The following is a 17,595-nucleotide window of genomic DNA, read 5'->3' on the forward strand; positions in this document are numbered from 1 at the left end:
ATAACAACAATAATAATAATAAAAGGAGCTTATTTGAGCTTTGAAACGTAACCTAATTCATACAAACTTGTTTATATGAAGTTTTGAGCTTGGTCACTACATCAGTCTTTCTTTACATTACCTAGGAACAAGACATGTAAATCTGATCTTGGCATCAGCTGTTCTATCTGCTCTGCAGTTCTTGGTAAATCAGTATCAGGTATTTATACACTATGGAAAAATAAAGAAAAATGCTCCTTTAAATTGCTAAAACTTTTGTCAGCAGTCATCACTTTCATTTGAATCTGTCTGCATACTTATGAAAATAATGAAGAATGATTTTTGAATATTTATTATTAAGTGGAATTCAAGCCAAAGGGTCCATCTGAGGCTGCAGTAATGTGAGCCTTGTAATTTTCTATTGCTAGAGCCATTCCAGCTGGCAGAGCCAAATACACATGCAGACAGAGTGTCTTTTAAAATTGAGGAGAATATGGGAGTTGCACACAGTAAGATACTGTTAAAGATATGTGTGTGTGTGTGTGTGTGTGTGTGTGTGTGTGTATAGATATATATATATATGTGTGTGTGTGTGTGTGTTTATTTGTATCTGTGCATGTGTGCTCTATGTGTACATGTAGAAATAGCTTAATTTATTGAGGAGGAAAAAAAAGGACACTTTTCTTTCATAAGTGCCAAAAGGGAGCTTTTCTTTCATAAGTGCTAATCCAGGGAGCAAAGAGCTTCTGTGGTTCCTCTTCCAAATGTGGCCAACGATGGCTTGTGGCATCTGTATATGCCTTAGCCCTGAGTGTCTTTAGCCCTAAGAGATTTGTCCTAGTTCTAATACCTGTGCTAAATATCTCCAGCTTCCCATCCCCATCAGACCAAAATGGAAGAGGAGCAGCTTCCAAGAGTTCCTATTCCATTTGCCAAGAAAAAAGTGTGTTTGCCATAGTATATTCACTCCCTACCATGTCACCAGCTTTTGGAACTAAGAAAAACATGCAGAACATATACAGTTTTTGAAAGGAATAACAGTGAATGTACAAGGGATAAATGAGTGAAAAATGATTCTTTTACATTACATATATTTTGTACATATATCTTAAGTATAGCAAAATTTTATGTCATGTTTTAGGACACTGGGTGTTTGTAAGCAGCAAGTCCTGATGTCTGGCTTGAAGCAGTGCACAAACAATTTCTGTGTGAATTGTTTCCTTTTTTGTGGTGTGAGATGAATGAAAAGTTTCAGCCTGTTCTTTTGTTCCTTTCTGTAGGTTTCAGTCATCTGAAATCCAAAGGGAAGTAAAGGTAGACTTGGGGTCAAGGAACCCAAGTCAATGTCTCCAAGTCAACCCAGGTCAATGTCTTTTTTTTTTTTTTTCACCCCTTATCACTGCTGATGATTCATTAGAGCAAACAGCAAATGGTGCTAGGCTTAGTACCAAATAATGACTCTAAATTAATACCTGGCACAGGCGCCAGCAGTTTAATTTCAAGCATGTTTTATGATAATTTTATATTTAGCAGAATAGGTTACTGATGAGAAAGCATTGAGCAGATGTCTCATAATCTGACCTGTGTTTGCACATGTAAAAGAGATGTTGCAGATGACTAATACCTGTGCCCATGGCTCACTGTGGCTATTCTTGACAGATCCTCCTTTTTTTCTATGTTTCTCCCACAAGGGTGGTAGAAAAATAAGTAACGTATGATGTTCAGTTTGAGTGTCTGCTCCTGACCAGCTGTTCACTGTTGGTGTGGCTGCAATCTGCCCTGCCAAAGAAAACTCTGAAAATCAGAACTTGACATTGTTTTCTTTAGTCCGTGCCACTTTTCTGATGATTGAAAGGTAGTCAAATTTTTCCATAAGGATGGGTGGACTAGAAATAAACAAGAATCAATATTAACTTTTGAAATTTAACACCTGTGAAACCAAAGAAGGAAAGAAAAAGGAGTTTCACTTGTAATTAACACTGAGACAGATTCTCAAGATGAAATTAACTAGGCAACTTAGCTCAATAGACTTCCAGTCATTTTAACTGATTCTGAATATTACTTATAAACCTAACAGCTCTAATTTTAAGGTTCTTAAGTATAGTGAGTTTAGCAAAACAATAAATATAAATGTCCTACCTAAAAAGCAAACAAAATATAAAGATAAGGTAATCTGCTTTTCCACTCTCAGTGTTTGTGTTTTATGCATATATGTAAATAGAAAATTTTAAAAAGCGTACATATGAAAAAAAGAAGCTTGAAAATATTTTTTTGCTATTTTCCAGTCACCCACAGGCTTTTAAATAGTAGTTTCCACTCATATATATATATATATATATATATATATATATATATATATATATATGACAATAAAATGTGAGTTTTTGGGATCTAAGTTTTTGGGCTGCAGAAAAAACCTTGAAAGGGTTAGTTCTCAAAACTGACACACCAGCAAGAAAATAAGGAACATTTCACAATTTTTTTAATCTTATGTTACTTATAAGTTGTGTTTTGCAACCATAGCAATGTGATGGCTTCCCCTACAGATATCACTGGCCCTCTTTCTTTGACTCTCTTGTAAATATGAATTTTATTCTTCTCACATTAAACATGATCGCTATAAGCCTCTCCAACCTTAAACTCTCACCTACTTTCCTGAATCTCATATTGCTTCCCTGTGCTGCTCTGAACACATTTGAACTTTTGTCATTTAAACCAGTGTACCTCCTTGGCACACACACAGCACTAAATCAGTCCACCTAGAACTCCTGCCGGGACATTTGCTCTTTTCCGTCTGTTGCAGCTTCTGCTGTAAGCAGCAGGTTTCCCCATGGGTGCTGTACAGATGCAGCCCTGACTGCTCAGGAGTGGGCAACCCTGTCCCTTGAAGAGAGACCACAGCAATGCCTTCTTCCAGTGCACCCTGTTAACTTGTCTTTCTGGAGGTCACAACTTGGATCTCCTTGAACAAGCTGCTATCTTGTCCTGATTGCTGGCACTCCCCTTGCTGCTCCATCCTTCTTGCTAAGTTCTCTAAGGGAGAGATTCTTCTTTTACTACACATTCTTACTCACTTCCCCATCCCACCATGGGGGAGTGAATGAGTGACTGCATGGGGCTGAGTCGCATGCTGGGCTTAAACCACCACATTACCACATTATCTCCTATTTTCTCCACTGTGAAAGGTAAAGACTATTAATTATTATTCCTTTCTGAAACTCACCTGTCCTGCCAAGGAAATAGTCTGAATTTTCTGAGCTCTTATTTCCTCTCTGGATTTTGAATAATATTCTTCACCTTCTGGGCATGCGTATCCTGTGCCAGTTTTAATTTAAATCAGTGTGGAATTTAAATTCTTGAGTAAATAGCACTCTACCAGCATTAAAAAAAAAAAAAAAAAAAAAAAAAAAGGTCTTGAATTAGCTTACCTTTGTAAATTTCCAGCACAAGGTTCCTGGATGTGACCCAGGTTCAAGAGCTTAAAAATGCCCACACACTGGATTTAAATTCATGCCCTAAACCATTTCAGCTTTCTTTATGGTGAGGCCTGAAAGCCTATAGACATGGATTAAGTTACTTGTAATAAGATATTGCTGTAGTTATTGCAAAGTAAAATATAAGTTATGTGCTTCTTTCAGAAGAACTTTTTTGTCCACAAGTAAGAAATAACTATGAAAAAAAAATAAAATGTGCAACATTATATTTTGGAACATATTTTGTATAGGCATCTGCAGCATTGCTTCTTGGCTGATAACCAGCAAAGCCATTAACGCCAACTAATGGCACAGAAGGAAATTCTCTTCCAGTACTATTTACTAATTGCTAGGAAAGAAAACTAAAAACAGACTTTACAAGTTTAGGAGATAGACTGCAAAATCTGAGAGCACTCTATTAACTTCTAGCTTTTCTACAGCTTTACACTCTCTGAAGTTCTGGGTCACTGATTTCATCAATGAGAAGATTAGGAATTAAGCAAAGGAGGGAGATTTGACTCCATCTATGCAATAATTCTCTTAGTATTTTATTATTTTTCTATAGTCCTAATATAAACCCATAATTAGAAACTGAATGTTTTGGTCCCTACTTCTGATGGGTAATTATTATACAATATTTAAGGAATTTAGGAGTCAATTTTGAGCATATCTGTCAAACATACACTGGCCAAAATGCACAGACTCCTCTTTATCATGATGTACGTCTGACCCCTTCCCACGCCATTCCTGACATCCCATTAATCCTTGTCTCACAGAGTTTGCCCAGTTCCCCCAGACAATTCGTTGAGTAAATCTTAGAGATGAAATGCTGAATTTGCAGCTCACAGTAATTCCTCCATTAAAGCTGTGTCTCGTGAGCCTCCCTTGGAAGATGAGACACTATTCCTTCTTCATCTTTCCCTCAGATTTCCATTCTCTCTGTCCCCAAGGATTGCCAGCAGTTCTTATCACCCACCAGCCAGTTTCAGAGATCCTAATCCACCACAGTTCTGCAATGCAGAAGCAGGTTTCACACCTCTGTTGCCCTACTCCATTCACTTCTGTGGCCTAAGACCACATCATATGGGTACTAATTTTGCCCTCAATTAAATATCATGTGGCAACTGCGTAGCTCACAGTGCAATTTAAGACCTGAGTTTGTATAATAACTCTTTATCTTAGTATCATGTTTTAATTTAGATTTATGATATGTCAATATAACTTGCTGTAGGACTGAGATCTGGTGCAAAGCTTTTGTTTAAAAACTGTGGAGCACTTCCTCCTTTGGTGGAGCTGGGTTTATTTGTTGATTTTCAGGTACAGAACTGTATTTCATTGCTAATTCAGTATTGGTATAGAAGAAAAATCCCACCCCGTTTTAATAATGTACCACTGTTTTCATAAAAGGAAGTCATATAATTTCTCTGGCACAATAAGGAAATACAAACAGAACTCAAGTTTCATGAAGCTTTGTACAATTTCAGTACAGATGATTCATTAAAACCTGCTAAGCATAAAAGCTGCAAACATGAGAAAATGGGGAAAAGGACTTGTAGGTTTTTCTTCCTCTGGTGGTGCTTTTCAAGTTTGTTAGTTTAGATTCTACCTGTCCTGAATCAGAAACTATTTGTAAGAAATGTGAAATCGTAACTTACAGAAATAAGTTCTTTTATGGACCAGGACATACAAGCAATACCAGCAATATAAAAAAGAGAAACATTCAAGTAGCACTGCTATCTCTGACTGTTAGAGTAGCATTTACAGACCTTGAGTTGGGCAGCTAAGCCAGGTCTGAGGGGAGGAGACAGGAGGAAACTTGCAAAAATGTGACTGAACTTGGTGCATTTCTTAACCATAGATTTTACTTAAGTGCAGCTTTATGCAAGCTTTAAGTGCAGGTTTATGGACTTTTCGATTCATGCCTTTGAATAAAATCAGCTCAACTACAGTGCCAAGACACAGAAGACAGCGGCAATGCTGCTTCCATTCTGCAAAAAAGAACTTCTTCAAAGAAATTAGATGTCTGGGAGTTAGCTAAAATTACTAAAGACCACACTTCTTGCTTCTCCTGCTGCTAGGGAGATCCACCATTGAGAGTGGAGCATGAGCACACAGAGCCACTTGGAAGGGAGCTCCATAGAAAAGTTGGGAGTTCAAGTGCTGTAGAGCACATCCCTCTAGTTATTTCTGCTTTCTTTTACAGCAAATCATCTCTGTACAACATATAGGAAGACACTACAAAAAGCTGGGAGGCAAACACAGGGCCTCTCTTTTCTGCTGGCCAGCAGGCTACAGGATTAGGCTCCCTCTACCCTAAATTCCAGTTTCTTACTTCCTATCTGCATTGCTGGTCCACTTGTAGTGCGAAAAATGGTGCATGGATTTGGGCACACAAGGTGGGAGTGAGGAATGGAGACATTAGATACCTTACAAGGAAGCCTCCTGCTTGCTGATTCACAAAAATATAGTGTATGTTCTTGCCATTCCATGCTTACAAATAAAATCCTGACAGCACTCCTGCCTGAAAATTCCTCTGGATTTGTACATACAAGTATACCTCCATTATTCATCCAAAACTGTAGGTGAGTGATAGGAGCCTACATATTGAAATTGATTTAAGTAGCTGTTGTCACAGATCATCACTGTAGATGACTTTATACACTTTTGCAGAGCCAAAACCTGAGTTACCAAGAGGTTCCCAAGTTGAAAATGTTCACTGAAAGTCCTTTTGAGTTAAGGTCTTGCTTAGGCATCTTCAGTGACATTTACGTGCCCTAAAAATGCCTTTCTGCTTTTAACCCTTTCCCAGAATGCAGCTGATTCTGATCTGAAATCAAAAGCTCTATGCAAGTTGAGGCAATCGATCTGTGCATTCACATGTCAGGGATGTCTTTATGTATTTCTGGATACAGACCATAGTATGAAACAAAGGCAGAGTCAGCTTACACCCATAGCACTGCATGCACCCAACTACTGCTGTTTAAATCCACATCCAAACCCCTACAGATATCATGTTCTCCTCTTTTCTGCAGTGTTTTATTGGAAAAAAGCTTGATATTAGCACATAAGAATTTGAGTCTTCTCTGAGCCACTAAGTACCTTAATACAACTCTTGAAATTGATACGAGAGCAAGTACACTGGTCCCCAGAGGAAAATCATTGCTTGGTTCATATAAAAGCTTTGTTATTTCTTTTGAAGCAGTGCACCAGGGGCCCTAGAGATGCAAACACCGATGATCTCTGCTCCTCATATAACTAATGGCCTGGCTGGTGCCATTGTTTCTGTCTCTTCGTCTGACTCATACCCCTCCACTTCTCTGACAGTGAACCGAGCCTTTGGCATTGGAGCTAGTTTGTCTGCTCTGGTGAAACGATGACGGCCGACTGAATTTCCTCTTCGACCTGACAGATTGGATGGACCAGCGCGACGGCCGACTGAATTTCCTCTTCGACCTGACAGATTGGATGGACCAGCTCGTCTGTCCACGTGGGCCATTGGAATCAGCTCTTGGTGCTGCTTTGCTTCCAGTGGCCGTATTCGGGGCTGGGATCTCGATGTTAATGGCAGCACAGCATCAGAGCCACTTCTATACTGATCTAAAGATAAATAGACAAATAATTCACTTTCTGAAGAAGAGAAGAGAGAAATGTCATGGTATTGGAAAAGAGAGATAAAGGGTATTCAATGCAATACCCTGGAATTGAAGCATTTTAAATAATTACTATAGAATAAGGAAGCAATCAAGAACTAAAAATAGCCCTAATTTTTAATTTTCATCTCAAAGCTGATGTTTAAAAAATTTTATTTACCTTATCACTGCTCTGAAACCCCAGAAGATAAGCACATTCACTTAACTTTTTGTGTCTCACAGACCTGCCCAATGCCTTCACTGCATGGGTGAAGGGTAAGAGTGAAATGCAAGAGTGTTTCTTTATGTAAAATTTTCCTCAAATTTCACAGGTGTTAAAAAGCATTTTTAAATCCACAGAACAAAACAAAAATGCGACAAAGGAGAAAATTCTGGTCCATCAAAAATCAAGTTTGCCAGTGACCTGTGACTAACAAGCGGGAAGAGAACAGTTTCATCTGAAACCAGGGGTGCTTTGATTACTTTGGGTGTGTCAGATCTGCTCCTACCAATTTGCTTGGCCACAAGTACATTGTATAAATTTGCCTGCAAGAGGCCAATAACTGCCATTCTCATCCTGCTGAGATTATAGAATATACCTTTTCACTTTCCTAAAGCCACTTGTAGGAAAGTAGTTAATGTAAGAAACAACTCCTAACAATCTAAGCTAGGAGGTTCTGGGATATAAACATCAAGGTCTATGAACAGTAAAATTAGTCCAAATCCTGATACAATTAAAGTGCACATGTATTGACTATGGCCACAGTTTCAAAATTTAAGAAATTATTGCAGATCCATAACTATTAAATTATTTTAAGCTAATGTTTATTTCATAGTTGGCACAGTAAAGCACTGCTGCTCATAGACCACATGGACATTCTACACCCTAAGCAGGACAGGATTTCTCAGATTTTCAGGGCTTCTACTTAGCCCTTTGGGAGCATCACTGCTACAAAGTATGAATGATATATACTGCCAAAGAAATAATTCATAAAATCATAGACTAGTTAGGTGTGGAAGAGACCTACTTCTACCCCACCTTTCATGAACACGGAACCTTCCACTAGACCAGGTTGCTCAGCCCCATCCACTTGCTCATGAACACCTTCAGGGATGGGGAGTCCATAATTTGTCTGGGCAACAACCTCTCTGGACAATTCATTTATATGAGTGGCAGAAAGAACTTATAGGTGACTTAAGGATCTATTTGTGGTCATTTATGACCCTTTAGTTACTAAAATTTCTGCACATGCAATATATAAGACCTAAATCAAGCTTGCTGGAAGATATTTTTTCCATAAGGTCTTCCATGCATAGACAGAGGAGATGACATTTATCTCTGAAAATGCATGTGTGCATGAATGAGGTTGTCACTCTAATTCCCTACATACTGAGTACTTCTCTTCTTAGTTTCCAAGTGCAATTCATCTCATCCCAACAGTTTATGAGAGGACTTTAGGATGGCTTTTTCCTGCTGAAGACATTTAAGTGGTGTTAATGCTACACAATGGCCCTAAGGTGGGGTCAGAGGCTGGAACAAAAAATTTACTTATTTGGAAAGATTACAAGGCAGGGCTTAAATTCAGGCCTATCTAACAGAGAAAAAAGTACTTGCATTCACTGCTTCAAGATTTAGCTCTCTCCCCACTAAAATAATATGCCTACCTCCCATAGCAGCATTTGGTTCCTTGAAAGTATCTGCAGTGCTTTTAGGTCTGAGACGGCTGTGTGGAATACTTTAACTCTTTTAGAAAGATACATATCTCCTGTGAAGAGGTCCTGATAAACAGGACAAAAAAAATCCCCCTGAGTAAAATTTATTTTCCTCTCTGAGTAGATCCTATGGGTTTCCATTTTGCTGTCATTATGTGTGGGCGCCCATACAGGACTTTGAATGGAGCATTTAGGGCAGGAACCAAAGACAGTGAAATGAAGAGATGTGGGAAATCCAGGGAGAAACAAGTGCAGGAAAATACAGAAAAAAGAAGATAAAAAGAGTCAGTCAGTCCATATGTCCAGTAATGCCCTGCACTTGATCAACACAGTCCATCTTGTTTGTTTGTTTGACTACACTTCTGACTGGGCTCCTCTATCAGCAGCTCCCCATACTGTGTGCTTGTGTGTATGGAGGTCTGAGTGCCAGCAGCTGGAGGGACTGGGGTGCATCTGTCAGTGGAAAATTGCTGGCAATCATCAAGCCAGAGTAGCCATTAAGTGTTAGAACCCTAGATGCTGAGAACTTTAAACTTTCTGTGCTGAAAGGCACAGACCCACAAGAGAATACTATATTTGACCTGAAGCCATAAAGAAAACTTCCAAAATTAATTGATAACACTAAAATTACCCACGTGTAGTTTAAATAGAAGTGTGTAATATCACAAAGTAGAAAACTTAGAGTTTAAAATTTTAGAATATCATAATATATATAAAGCAAAATAGAAGTTTTAGGGCAGTAGCTAGTTTTTCTTCTTCACCTTCTTCATAAGTTTAGATAGCATTTTGTAATTAGAAAGAAAAGTCCACATTGCAAGACACAAGTAGTTAGTTATTGTGTTAAAAGTAAAAATAATTTAAGTATCATTTCTTAATTAGATAGTTAAGCCTTAAAAAACCTTATAGAAAAAAATAGCCATTTTTAAACTTGTTAGTAGAATGCTATAAAACTCACAACTTATAAGACTATAATATAAATGCAAAATAATAAACATTTAAGTCTAAACACAAAATACATCTCAAACACTTCAATTCCAACCTTAACCAAAAAAAAAAAAAAAAAAAAAAAAAAAAATTCAGTAGGATAAAAGGCTTTGGAACTGCCTATTGGAGCAACCATGAGTCTGAAACAAAGACTGAAAGACTGAGGAGGGAAGAAGGCCTTCAAGTTGACTAGTGGAAGGAGCAAGAGGTGCAGAGCAGTGACTGAAGAGACCATGGGATCTGTGGCTGGCTACTAGTAAGGCCATAATGTGGACTGGATACCAAAGAGACAGGTTTGCATGTGTGTGTCCCTGTGTGTGAGGCAAGAGGAGACCAGGGAATCCAGGAAGTTTCTCCAGGGAAGACTGGCTGCCCAAGGCCAGGTACTGGAGGGTCCTACGATACATGAAGTAGAGTGTAAGACCACGTCTCTGTGTGCATGTGTCTGTGTACCAGCAGTTTCTATGGGGCTGTGTCCTCAGGAACCTACCTGCCCAAGTGCCACCAAATGTGCAGATGGAAGGTCCAGGGCCAGCTACTGAGCAGAGCATGTATCTCAGGCCAGCTAGTGAAGATTCAGACAGCATGTACGTATTTATAATTTTTCACTAACAGTCTATCAGCCTCATGAGCCAGAGAGGGGACAAGGATGAGGCCATTTGTGCTGTTTGCATTTGTGTGAGCCCTGTGCCATGTCTGTGCTGCTCTCTGTGTCAGGCTGTGTGTACACATGCACTGAATTTTGGTGTGGGGCTGCCTGTTGGGAATATCTGCTCAGTCTTGGTACCTGCAGGACCTGGGGACATGGAGCTCCATCAGTCTCACCTGGACTAGGCTACAGGTTCAGCAAGTTATAATAATTTTGCATACAGCTCTGTGTGTGGGGTTGCAGGGAATGGCTAATTTGTGTTCTTGAGCTTGGCCAGGTGGAACTGCAGGGATCACATGAATATTTGTTCAAGAGGGGAAAAAGAGAAAAGCAGGAGTTTCTGCAACAAAACAGAAACTGCTGCAGTAATGATCACATAAACAACATAGATAAAACAGAAAGGAGAGAAGGGTGTAGCTCATTTAAAGAGGCCATTGACTTCCATGGGACTGTGCATGTAGTACTGTTAAATCCCTCAAACAACTGGCCAAGTTTCTTTTGCCACTGGAGTAGGCTCCAGAGTAAAGCACTTCCATTACCTGTAAAAGTAACATGCCTGGCTTTTCTTCTAGAGGGCTGGCGTGGACCCTGAGGCAAGGAGAGGTAGCGTACTTCCGTGGTATTAACCTGTGTAGGAGACAGAAGTGTGTCCAGTGCCTTGGCACCTACTTGGTGAAACAGTAAAGAGGTATGGCAATATGCTGCACCTTTACAGCCAAATTTTGAGTGGTAGGAATAAGATCAATGCTCGGTTTTGATGGTTGAACTCAAAATAGCTTCAGTGAGAATGCCTGTCTGATAAAACAGCCAAAGGGTTTTTTACCATCATCAAAGAAAAACATGTTCTAAGATTCACCTTTCTTATTTCAGGTGAAAAATTTGAATACAACTAATCTATCCAACAAGAACTTATTTCTCTTCCTTAACCATGATTATCTCGGACATAAATATCTGTGGTCTTCAATGCCTACCTTTGGTCAGACAAATCTCTTACTGATTGAGAACCCAAATCATCAATGTGCCAGAGGCTTTGCATCAGGCCTTTTTTGATTACACTGTACTTTGCACATGCAAAATCAATGCAAGTTACATTATTTTACTACATACAGCCAGAGTAGCCAATTTCTAACCAATGTATAAAGATTGGACACGAAAACTTTGCTGCTCACATGCTAAGTGAAGCTCTTTCTTTGTAAGTGCTGCATGAGCACACTGGGAAAATACCAATTTTAATTACAGCTAAGAGCACATTAAAACTTGTGTCTTTCCATATTTACAGAGAAGCAGAGGCATTTTTACATAAGCAATAGATGGATAACAGGTACCGGTCTACCCCAAGGCAAGCTGTTTCCTTTCCTGCAACTTTGCCTCAGGCTGTGTTCCCGACGGATGAGGATTTCTTGTGCTTGTTTCTCACTTGTGTCAGTAGGAAGATTGTGCCGGTTGTATGCTGGTGCCTGAAACAGAAAATGCAGCCAGCTCATTTTCAGTGCATTTGCAATGTCAATCAGTCTGATCAATCACAGGGCCAAGGGGACATCTGCCTCAGTTCAGTCACCGACCCAACACAGATCTCTCTGGTATCACATGGCAAAATGCAGCCATGCACAGATCTCATTGCTGCAGAGCAAGATGGGAGGAAGCATGGACACAGCTGTAAGTCTCAGACCTCACGGGCTGCGTTTTGATGTCATTTTTGATAGACTCTTGCCTGCTCAAAGTGCAGGTATCTAAAATATACATACCTAAGAAAGCTGTTATCACCTCTGGGCTTGTCCTGTCTTTGTCATCTCTTTTCTCATCTCATCAACTGTAGTTGGGAGCTACAGATAGGTCCCAAGAAAGAGAGAACTGGTTAACTCAGCTCTGAGCTTTGGTACTAATACTGCTGAGCCTGGAGCAAGCTTCAGATGCACTCAGGAACAAAGAATGAATCTCCAGAATGAGATGCACAACTGAGTTTCCTTTCCATACTCGGACAAACTACAAATGAATATTACCCTAAAACTGAGCATCATTTAAGGCATGCTTTTTAGTTTATTACATACATCTAGTGAAATGAAGGAAATAATTATCTGCCTTAAAGAGAAAAATTCACTGAAGTTTATAATCCCTCTTAAAAAGTAGAATCTGATTTCAGTTTCATTTGCAAGGGTCCTTGTAAAGCTGGTCTTGTGAGCAACAGCTTTTCAGAGCTGAAAAGGAGTATTAGAAGTGGCATTACTTTTCATCCAATCTTTCATTTCCAAAAGCACACCATTCTCAATAATACATAGGAAATGACTAGCACAAATAGTCATTACTGTAATTGATTTTGAAGAGAGAGAGTTCATTTCAGTAAGCTAAGAGATAACTATATATGCAAATTGTTGCTGGTAAGATAAGAAATTAATATCATAAAGATAATTAGCCATAGCAAATCAAACAACGTTAGGAATGAATAACATATTAATAATGCCACATTTAAATGAGCAGGCCCTAGCATTTTCTAGTACACGTGTGTTACATGAGTTAGCGTTGTTTATCAGCATAACTTCAAGGTTACTCTAATGTATCCTCTCCCACTCGTTGCTGTGGGCGAGCTCTCAATTGTCTATTCAGTGCCCGAGACTGGATTAAGCAGATACCATACCCTGGGCTGCATCAGGGTCGCTACAAATTTCTGCAAAACAAATCCACGCTGAGGTATTATCACACCACTTTTGCAGGGAAAAAAACACCTAAATGTGTAAAAGGTAGCTCGGAGGACATGGAATTTTTTTTTCCTTCCTTTTTTTTCCTCCTGCGGTGCGGGTAAATGCCGCTCCCACTCAGGGCTGCGCGGTGTTTGCTCCGGCCGCCCCCGCAGCGGAGTTTCGCTGCTGCAGCCGGAGCCCTGCCAGCGCAGCCGCCCGCCTCCCAGCCGGGCTGCGCTCCCGGGAGCCCGCGCAGCCTCGGCAAGGCGGCTTCGCACCCAGACAGCCGTGCGGCGAGGGAAGCCTGACCTCTACAGCTCAGCCACAGATTTTCCTGGCTTTTCGCGCTGCCCTCAGGGTGAAAAGCTGATTAAATCCTGTTGAGTGCCCAAGCCCGGGGTTCTTCCCTCCTTGCCCTCCCCGGTCGGCCGCGGGCTCCCAGCTCCCTGCAGGTGCCCCGGGGCCGCGGTACGGGGAGGGCAAACAAGGGCTGCGGGTGCGCAAACAGAGCGCGGCAGCCGCGGCTCACACACCCTTTGTCGCACTTGGTACAGGTTGTGCGCCAGGACATCTCTCATGGCCTCCACCTCTGCCGGGGACAGCCTGTGTGCACGCTGGTTCCTGCCACTCCTGTAAATAAAAGGGGAAATTAAATACGATATTAATGAGCTGATTAAATACTAATCCCATTAAATAATGCATGGTCTATTTTTAGTGCTAGAACAGAGCCTTTTAGTGATCAGCAACACCTGCAAATCATCTGAAGATTAATAAGAAAAGGTCAAATTTTGCTCTTTCATTGTGTTTATCCATATAGTGGGTACTCAAATTGGGCCCTAAGCCGTCATACAGCTGAAACTCTTCTTTCTTAAACCTCCAGAAGGAAGTTCCTATTTAAGGATTAAATCAGGCCATAACCAGCTCAAGAAAGCACTGCAAGTTTCCTCCTCTGTCTGAACAAAAGCCTCAGCATGGTCTAGCAGTCTGGGCCTTGCCATCTTACTGCTTTGAGAAAGTGAAGAAAATCCTTAAGAACAAAAGAGTATTCAGTTATGAAGTCTGAGAGACCTGCCCTGTGGTGAGAACATATAGAGTTTCCTTGCTACTGAACCTCTTTCTCCGTGTGAAATGAAAGAACCACCTAAAAGATAGTCATCTTTGTGTCTTTAAAAAACTTTGACAAGCCCACAGTCACTTGTAGCTGCTTGGCTTTTTCACCAGCAAAACAGTGGAGGAGGGCTGCAGTGAAATGTTATCGGGTTTCACTACATCAGTCAATCACTGAGAGCTAGTGTTCATATGAATTCACAGGAAAAGAAAGGGAAATAGATAGTGATCATCCAGGATGAATCAGTCTGAGTTTGTCTTGTTGTTTCTGAATTTTTCCTTTCTCCATTTTGCTTTCTTGCCTCTTAAAAAAAAAAAAAAAAAGTGATTGCAAGCGGTGTTTTTCAGCTAAGTGATGTCCTTAAAGTGTTGTCTGTAAATTGTGCAATTAGAAAATCAATTACGATCTATGTACAGTATTGCCAAAGTTTTGTGTGCATCTATCTCACACTTCCTCTAAAATAAATTTTAAAATTTTAATGGTAAAGGATGATGGATTCAAGCTAAACTGTGATTATGATGTAAACATAGGAAAAAAGGATATAATTTACAATTACATCTAGTTTAATAATATTACTACTGTTTTGTTCTATAATCTACCATAAACATCTTGAAAACTTGTAGGACCAACATGAACTGCCTGGATTCTATATTTTACTGCCTCCTACCATCAAGTAGACAGTGATCCTTGGTGCCCTGGCCTCTGTCCAAAGCCCCTGGAATATAAGAATTAATTCTTGATATATTTCAAGATTTTGGAATGTGTTTTCATTCTACCATCAAGCTAAAACAGAGATCTGACTTTTTTTCTGTGAAATAAAAACAAAGAGGGAAATTAACAACAGGTTAAGGTGTAGTATTAGAGCTAGGACTGGGAAAAGCAACAGGTCTAAGGACCTCACTGAAGCATGAGTGATCCATGAGTCTGCCACTGAGATGCTGGCAAGTCAGTGTGACAGAAAAGGGCTGCCTTTCTGGATTTGACCAGAAATCTTATCCCTGATAAATCCTTCCCAACAAATGTTTAATTGATATTCATCAATTCTCAACAATTGCAATAACAATCAAGTTAATTATTTACCATAAGGGAAAAAAAGACCTTCACCATCACCCATTTCCAGGCTGAGTGGGTGGGTGCATTGCTTGGTTGGTTCCTTTTCCACTTGCTTTCAGTTCTCAGAGATACACTGAGAGGATTTGGGGATGCTACCAATTTTTCAGGCTTGGGTGCACTGTGCCTTTACTCCCTGCTGGGTGTGGTGTGTCTCAGACTGGAGCACAGCCAATGTATGCTGCCCTCCACACAGGGAAACCAGACTCCTTGCTGTCAGCAGCCCCTGTCTGATGTCCCTTTGGACAACAGGGAGACCCTAGGTGCACCTGGGAAAATATACACAAGCACTGGGGACTGTCAACAAGTATTGGTCTCTAAAATACAGGCTTGGCTCATTTGTGTAATGCAAATGGAACTGGAATAGTTGTTGCAGGTGGCTTTAACATCACAGGGAACAACTGCCTCCCTGCTTTGTGCTTCACTGAATGTGTCCACAGGGTCTTTATACCTTACAGATGGGAATAAACAGGGGAAAGCATCTAAACAGGGAAAAACTTGACTCCACTGGGGAGATTATCAGATTATCTCTACTTTTCCAGCTGCATACCTGATTTTCCCCACATGACAGCACAGAAGTATCCAGTTTTAAGTAATTTCAAATCTTATTATTTTGCTCCTAAAGTGAATTGAATAGAATAAATAAAACTGAGTCTCAGTTGAGCTGGAGTAGCAAGAGAAAAAATAGCATGAAGATAATCCATATTGTTCTGCAGCACAAATAAAAAAACCATCATTCTTTTAATGGGATTGGAAATTAACCTACCAAACTGATAACAATACATGTATATGCTAATAAGGAACAGATTGCTTTTACATTTTACAATACTTTAAGAAAGGGCTTTCAAAAAACCCCACACGTTCAGTTTGCTACTAAACCCATAAAGTAATCCTTATTGAAACAATTTCTTTTGTTCTTATTGAATTTTCCAACATGTTACAACAAAGAGCAGCACAGGATATGTATTTGTGAAGAAAAAAATTATATTATAATATGCCATGAAAGCTGTCTCTCTGTAATGACTGTCATGACATTATTTCTTTCGTCCTTAGATATGGAGATACTTGATATTTGATACATTGATACTTGCACAATCTGTGTAATATTATTTTTTATACTATATCTAAAATTTTGAATTTGTAAACTCTTCATTAATCTTCACTCATCCTGTGAATGAATGACATTATTGTGCACAACTTTCTCATAACTGTATCACCACAAATGACAACACAACAGTTGGTTCTGATCTGTACTGTATTGATACATTCTAAGATTTACCAAAGTCAATATTGCAGCAATATGAAGCCAGCATTAAGTAAACTCAGTACCAAACCATCTTTCTCTCTATTGGTCATATTGCCTACAAAAATGAGCCATAAACTCTCAGTTTTGATAATATCTCCTAGACTCCACTTTTGCCATTTCTATCCTTATGTATAAAGCTTATATTCTCCAAAATATCATAACCAAATGCTCTGCTTTCATACCACTGTGGATTCTTTGTTGCACAACCCATGGGCAAATTTTCTCACTCCACACTGAAAATACTGTAAATTGGACACCCACTCCACCTGCAGGAATCACACCAGCATGAATGTAATTCTCTAATTCACAGCATTGGAGATCTGCTTTGATTCTTATAAAGTAAATCTCCTTGAGTGTATAAAGGCTGCAAAAACTGATCAGAAGTGTGACTGAGAGTTTTCTCACTACTCTGACACTGATAATACTGATTTCCATGCCATACATTGGAATTTTATTTCAAATCTCCTCTTGCTCATGGCCAGAATTTTACATCTTCACTGAAGCCATAGACTTTAGGTACACACTGAATCAATGACAGCAATCAGAAAATTTATAAATACATTTAGAAACCTTTTACACAGGTTCATTTAATTGCTGTGGGGAAAGGTAGCAAGAACTGCTGTATTGGCTCAGACCAAAGATCCACCAATTAGCTCAATACCCTGTCTCCTGCAGTGCTCAACAGCAGACACTTATCAATGAACAGAGGTGGGGAAACGTGTATTTTCCTAGAACACTCACAGCCTGCAAGATCATAATGGTTTTGAGCCACAGGCTGTTTTTCTGAAGTTGACACTTCATTTTTAAAAAGGCTTTCTAATCAGAGGATGATGCACAGCAAAATTCAATTATAGCCAGGGTAGATATGGCAAAAATTAGTCCATCATATCAGCTGTTTATTAAAGAATATTTTTCAATCTAAATTCTCAGCTCAGGAGAAAATTTCTGAACTATGCTGGAGCAATTTGT

General features: G+C 39.6%; 1 protein-coding gene across 1 annotated transcript in view; it reads right to left on the reverse strand.

Annotated features, from left to right (window-relative positions):
• Positions 1 to 6,181: 6,181 nt before the first annotated feature.
• Positions 6,182 to 17,595, reverse strand: part of SLC9A4 (solute carrier family 9 member A4) — a 33,257-nt gene continuing 21,843 nt past the window's right edge. Inside the window, exons 10-14 of the mRNA XM_068180330.1 lie at positions 13,636 to 13,732; positions 11,753 to 11,884; positions 10,967 to 11,054; positions 6,906 to 7,049; positions 6,182 to 6,854 (exon numbers count right to left, since the gene is read on the reverse strand). Coding sequence (XP_068036431.1) covers positions 6,700 to 6,854; positions 6,906 to 7,049; positions 10,967 to 11,054; positions 11,753 to 11,884; positions 13,636 to 13,732 — 616 coding nt within the window. The 3' untranslated portion in view covers positions 6,182 to 6,699. The remainder of the gene's footprint in view (positions 6,855 to 6,905; positions 7,050 to 10,966; positions 11,055 to 11,752; positions 11,885 to 13,635; positions 13,733 to 17,595) is intronic.

This window comes from Anomalospiza imberbis, chromosome 2, assembly GCF_031753505.1.
Source record: "Anomalospiza imberbis isolate Cuckoo-Finch-1a 21T00152 chromosome 2, ASM3175350v1, whole genome shotgun sequence".
Taxonomy (NCBI): Eukaryota; Metazoa; Chordata; class Aves; order Passeriformes; family Viduidae; genus Anomalospiza; species Anomalospiza imberbis.